General features: G+C 34.3%; 1 protein-coding gene across 1 annotated transcript; it reads right to left on the reverse strand.

Annotated features, from left to right (window-relative positions):
* Positions 1 to 2294: 2294 nt before the first annotated feature.
* On the reverse strand, positions 2295 to 5727 carry LOC146001254 (putative gustatory receptor 28b). The gene is made up of 3 exons (XM_083138558.1): positions 5663 to 5727; positions 5026 to 5115; positions 2295 to 2575 (listed from the first exon to the last, which is right to left on the reverse strand). Exons 1-3 carry the CDS (start codon positions 5684 to 5686, stop codon positions 2462 to 2464), a joined length of 228 nt encoding a protein of 75 aa, XP_082994684.1. The 5' UTR covers positions 5687 to 5727; the 3' UTR covers positions 2295 to 2461.
* Positions 5728 to 6616: the final 889 nt, after the last annotated feature.

A 6616-nucleotide genomic window follows, 5' to 3' on the forward strand; every position in this document is an offset into this window, starting at 1 on the left:
AACGGAAACAATTCCTGCACTGCATCACAGATTTTATTTTAGGTTGTACCTGAAATATGTTACTGAGTAGCTTTACTTGCGAGGGCAACCTTTGTGATTGAAACGTTACGCTGATCAATTTGGTCGGTTTGAACACAAATTCCCCATTTTCTTGATAAATCTTCTTCTTCATTCTTTCCATTTTGATTATTGGAATATTTCTCTCAGCCTCTGCTTCATCTTGTACTTCTTCTAAATTTATATGTAACGGTAACCCATATATTAGTCCCATTCTGTGTAAAAGACTCTTCGGGATCTTGACATTTACTTTATACTTCTTCTGAAACTCTTTGTTCAAGTAAAAGTCATTTGCATCATTGGATGTTAAAAAGTAAACCTTTGCACGATTAGGACCCGATGCCTTAACATAATTCACCTTAATTCTAGCTTCTCTTAAGTGACTACCTAACATAATAGCACTAAAGCTACTAACGTTGTGTTCCGCACCTTCAACAAGCACAATATATGGGCCATCATGCCCAGGATAGAATAAGTCATTTTTATTCACATTGTCCTTTGATTGCATTGTACGCTCTAATACGTTTGCTTTGAAAATTTTTGGAGCATTTATAGATTCCTCCTTTCCACTAACTTTTGCTCGATTTCGTTTTGTGTTCTGACTTTTTGGTTGCTTAGCAACCAATTCAACATCCATATTTTCTCCGTCTTTATTTGAAGACGTGTCCTTTTTTACTTCCACTACTTCATTCATCTCCATTTGGACGTCCTCTCTGCTTTGATTAATAATTTCCTCGCTAGACATTTTCCCTCACTTGAAAGAAATTTGTTGAATTTCTTACAAGCAGGAAACTTTATCTGGATGGCCCAGAGCCTTCCATGCTATCTAGATTTAACACTGATTTATCTTCTAAATCACAAGATTATTTAATCTTAACTTACGTTTCAATAAATGTACTGTCTTGTAATAACACTGAACACTTTTACAATAAAAACGATGATTAAATCCACAATTTAAGCTTGAATTTGTCTGTAACTATATATTACGCAACTAGCTAATATTTCACCACAGACTATTCCTCCCCACGAACTGCTTAACTCGAACATATCATATCAGATACATAGATTACGACAGAACACAGTATTGTAAAAATTAAGCAATTTTAGGTACAAATGAGTCTTTAGAGAAAGACACATAGAATAAGATTAAACAGATAACTTCGTCTACTTGGTTTCGTCTACTCAGCTCTTGGTTTGCAAGGAAAGGAATATTTTCATGTAAAAAAATAATACAACTGATTCATTATCTGGCAACATTTATCAAAGCAGTTACATTTGAATGCTTGTGCGGATATATAATATTAAACGTTAGAATTTTGTACATAAATTAACTCTGTTCACATTTAACTCTTTATACTCATTAAAAATTTGTACATATATGTGTAGAAAGCTTTATATTTGATCTCGGTCATTAGATAGGATCACAATGTTCAAGTTGTAGAAGGAAAGAACTAATGTTACAGCAATAACGACATCATGAACAAGTTGTTGGTGACTAAAATGTCTGTATTTCCTGTAGTTCCAGAACTTGTATCACATTTCTCCTAGAAGACTAGCGATTAAGCTAAAGAAACAAACTTTCTAGAAGGTAAGTTGTCTGGTTAAATGATTCATCACATCAAGAAGCACACGTGTTCTTCGTTGTACATGAAAGTTGAAGATTACAGAAATCTAAGATAATGAGATAGGATCAAAGTGGAAGCAAACTGCATAATATCTTTTGAGTTGTCTTATCGGTGAACATTTGAGTACATAGATTAATAACATTACGTTAATGACAGTAGGACGGGGGTGGAAAGGGGAAGAACGAACTCGAATCCCTTATTGTTTTATGACTTTAACACAAAAGCGACAGGTTATATTATTGTGCTAACACATCCACATCGGCAGGATTTTGAATTTGAATTTAAAATTTTGGGTGCGTCAGCACTAAGGCTATTTTGCACCCGTCACATTATACGGGGTCCAGCCCCTTATCTTTACAAAGAACAACTCGAACGTTGCATAAGTAAAATCTTAAAAGCTTAAAATGTTCTGACTTTCATTAAAAGCTGAGGCTGAAAAGGGCCCTCAGCACAAAATCGGACAAAAAACAGGACAACACACACAAAATTATACTGGCCAGAGTGCCAGTCGCCAGAGCCTCGTTGGTCTTTAGTCCAGGGTGCACTACGTGGAAGTGAGGTTGACTTTTGGGCGACTTAGAAGAACGCCGCCCCTTACACCCACACATCGGCAGAGAGAAAAGAACAATCCGATACAATAGTTGATTTTCAACGTCAGATACACATAAATAAATAATAAGCATGATATAACCTGATCACACTTCTAATGAAACATGTACATAAACATTGCACGAGGTACTATTTTTGTAAAGGAAACAATAAAATATTACACGCCGCCGTTACTGGATGCTAGGTGTTGTCCAATTTGTCACATCAGGCGGCAATGTTATCTTTGAGACCGGTGTTTGAAATTGGATGAGGATGACAAGGTATGTCGTCACTGCCCCTGCAATCTAGAATAAGATTTTGTTACTATTTTTACGAATATTGTTGTTGGTGCTGATATAATACTTGTCATGAATTTTAAAATGACTTGTCTGTTAACTGATTGCAACCGCGCAATTTAGATTGTATACTTTTACTTGATGCAGAGGCAACAATGATTCGAGTAAAGACAGTTAGGAACACAAGTGGGTTGCAGCTGGCTAAAGAAGACAGATTTTGTCTTTCCTGATTTCTGAAAATTGAGGTTAGAAAAATTTAATACTCTGAAGCCCAATTACACTAACAAATACTCTTTACTTTCTACGATTAAAAATTAAAACAACTTGCAAGGTTTAAATTGGAACCCAATGTACTTCACTCTATAAGTACACAGTAACACTACCATAAGAGTTATTACTAAAATACTAATTAGTACGAGTCATCTGTTGGAATTTCTTATGTAGCAACCACTTTGATCTTTCTTGGAAAGATTTATGTTAAATTATTGGAAATCTGACTTCGAATTATCCAAATTTAACCTTCAAAATTCGAATTAAGTAGTCATTTTTAACGTTGTTTTAGATAGGGGTTTCAAGGGGAATGTGCTATTGTTGGAATTATCCAATAATTCGAATTATCCAAGTTCGAATTAAAGAGAACCACTGTATTAATTAAAGACATCTATAAATGTCACCATTTAACTAAAATCACCATAGTAACCAGTACCAAGACAAAAGAACATCAGTATTCATCGCAAATAGCCGAGAGTGACATAAAGGCGTCGAAAATGAAGTGCAAGTGGTCGATATTCACATGACACAAAATTCGATTTTCTTTGTTTTGTTCTAAGTTTGAAATCAATATTAGTTAAAACAATCCTTCACATTCTTTAAATATGCAATTTTTGCAGCTTGATAAAGTGGCACATGTAACATTGGAACCGCTTATTTCTTTCAGTGTTCCTGAAGATAACTTCATCCTAATTTCACCAGACTCCAGCACAAATGCAAACGTACAATTTCGCTTGAATTGGTTTTGATAAACATGGTGTCGTCTTCAGTAAAAGTTAATTGGTATGTAATAGCGACATTTTCATGCTTTTGGTTGATTTTTGTCGCATATGGCCAATGAAGAACATGAATGATGATTAGATTATACCGAGGTACAGTACATTGATGAAGGGACAATCTCACACTTGCATCATGGACTGTCGGTTGTCTTGAGCCCCGAACTCCACGGACATATAGTAGTGAGCAAGGGGGGGTTGGGGGGTTGGAATGGGTGTAATGGGAAAAGTTTTAATGCCACTTTAATGATTTTAACTGCTCATTTGAATACCAATAAAAATAGACATTTTAAAATTTGTAAATGTCAAAAAGTGTCATTCTTAGAGTTGTTTGCCCTCCATGGCATGGAAAAGTTGCCGAATTCAATATTTTTTTAAAGATCTGGTTTTCTAAACTCATTTTTCATTTTCGTATAATTATTAACTTTACTTTTCGATTTTCATCAGGACAGATAAATGAAAAACCAGTCGAACAACATTAGTCATTTGTTAACGAATTAGTGTAGATCTATATATTAAATTTATATATAAATTAAAGTTGTGGTTTATATTACACGTTGACGAATATCCGCAAGAAAGAAAACTTTAAAATCATTTGAGATTATTTAGGAATGTTTTAATGCATTGGCCGAATTAGCTTTTGATACAATTTAACTGGAAGACCTGTCAATTCACTCCTCACAGCGCACACAGTTCGCATTTTTTTTTTTAGCGAAGATGCCTTTCTGTTGCTGCTACCTGTCAGTTCCCCCTTACAGAATTTTTGAGAATTGTTGCAGGTTAGGGGCCTATTAATTTTATGAGAGACATTGAAGAGAATTGGTCAGGGTCAGGGAAGACTTTTCCTCCAGTTATAATATTGTCCATTGATGTATTTACTCACAATTAAAGCCGATTTTCATTACTTTCATATTTCATTACAAAGTATTTAGTGGCATAAAATCCAATATGTTGATGAATTATACCAACAGAACCCTTATATTCATTTTTCTATGTGTAAAATGTTGCATATTACTATCGATTCCATGATTTCGTTTAAAATTGCATATTTTGAATTTATTTCATTTATAGTTTGCTTTTCTCCCATAAATTGAGTCTGATATTCTTATTACTCATAAATATTAAGGGATATGTGACGGTGTAGCTAGTGAAGTGCCTGAATAGCTTAGAAGTATACTTTTAAAAAATTCTGACTTCCTCTAAATACATTGCACACACAGAATGTAATGTTAAAGTCCTTCCCATGAATCGAATCTGCAAGCTCTAGAAGTTAGGCAGTCGCTTTGTTACAAATGCTGCCAAACATTCATTTTTGGTGAGAAATCCAGGGATTTCAGTTAATTCGCGCTGTGCGTTATCATGTCACCAACTTATTAATAGTAATGGTAATAATAAATAAATAAATTTTGTTACCGAACGGAGAAGAGTGAAATCCAATGTAAAGAAACCACAGGCACTGAACGCTACTTTCCTATGCAGTAACTGTGCAGAGAAAAACTGGAGCTGAAAAAAATAAAAAACACAAACAAAATGAAATCCACTAAACGTAATGGCAAATAACTTACTACATGTTTCTATCCAACACGAGTATTAGTCTAGGGTAACAAAGTAGTAACATTTCTTCAGCTGTCTCACAATATTAATAAAAACATATGTTTATCTTCGTTCTTGTAACTGACATTTCATTGAATTCTTGGTTCTGAAACTGATGCATGTGCAACGTTGAATAAATTAAAGAGTTTTTATCTATTGAAGAAATGAATGTGTCGTATTAACATTAATTAAAAGATGAATCTGGGTACATGGGTCATTTGCAAGGATATGAACTGTTCCATACCAGAAATTAATAAGTAGACTTGGTAACATTTTTTTAAAATATACAAATTGGGATTACTCCTAGATGGAGATGGATGTATTTTAGGCGTTGTTGTAAAATGTCTGAATCCATCAATCGTTAAAATCACTAACTAATGGAGAGAATTATGCGAGCAATGAAAGTACTTATTAAACTTTATTAATACTGTTTACTTTCATATGGATATCGACTTACCTCTTCTTTGGTTTCTGCATCCATTTTGGGGCTCCTTATCTTGTGTAGGATTATCCCAGTACGGTTAGCCTGAAATGAAAGTCCGAAAAATGATATTTACAAATTTGCCAGATTGTGATGGAATATCCACCTAAGTTCTACATTTTAAAATCCCAAACTGGTTAAAGAAAGCTCATCATCAAATATGTGAAGTATGAGGGTGTAACGTTTTCTTCGGGTAATGGTTATGACGTGACTGTCACTTGCCCAATGTTCTAACGCGGCAGCTTTGTGAGACTCAAATTATGGCCACCCTGAGCCTTCTGTGGACGTGACGCAAATGACAACGTAGATCTCTGCCGAAGATTTATTGAAACCTCGCCACTGAGCTATACAACAACATTAGTGCATCGATCTTTACAAATTGTGTCTTCTCTTTCACTACCTCTCGACGCCTCTAACGAATTCCATCTGTTGCCTCTTGTATACTGCGACGTCAATTCAAATCACTCTCTCACCACAACCAGAAAGATTAGTTCTAGAATTTATTTCCCGACTAATTAACCCTAGTTAGCAACTAATCAGTTCGCTGTGCGAGTTACTTATTGTATCCCACTTCGATATAGTAATTTAGATTTGATTCGAAAGTTCGTTTGGGTTATATTTTTACATAATGTAGGTTATATTCGGTATATACCTGTGGGGTAAGTTGTACATTTTTTAAGTAAGAGATTCTCTTTATATGCGTCAGATTGATCATGAAAACTTAAATTGTTACATTTTTTACGTGGTTTACAAGAACTTTGTAATTTAATGTCGAAGCATTAAGAAATGAGTACATACATTCATGTAAATGAAAATTTTAATAAATATTTTGAAAAAAGTAACTGAACACTGCAAATGTTAAGGAACTAGATGCTCTCATGATACAATACAGATCATTAAGTATCTATAAAAAAGAAACGTAAACATTTA

This window comes from Lepisma saccharinum, chromosome 17 (assembly GCF_977018435.1).
Source record: "Lepisma saccharinum chromosome 17, izLepSacc3.1, whole genome shotgun sequence".
Lineage (NCBI taxonomy): Eukaryota > Metazoa > Arthropoda > Insecta > Zygentoma > Lepismatidae > Lepisma > Lepisma saccharinum.

Excerpts from the sequence above, each read along its gene's own strand:
- LOC146001254 (XM_083138558.1), bottom strand. The coding sequence starts at position 5,686 with ATGGATGCAGAAACCAAAGAAGAG. Across the intron at positions 5,116-5,662 it reads ATGCAGAAACCAAAGAAGAG|CTCCAGTTTTTCTCTGCACA; the intron begins GTAAGTCGATAT and ends TATTTTTTTCAG. Across the intron at positions 2,576-5,025 it reads ATTTCACTCTTCTCCGTTCG|ATTGCAGGGGCAGTGACGAC; the intron begins GTAACAAAATTT and ends ATCTTATTCTAG.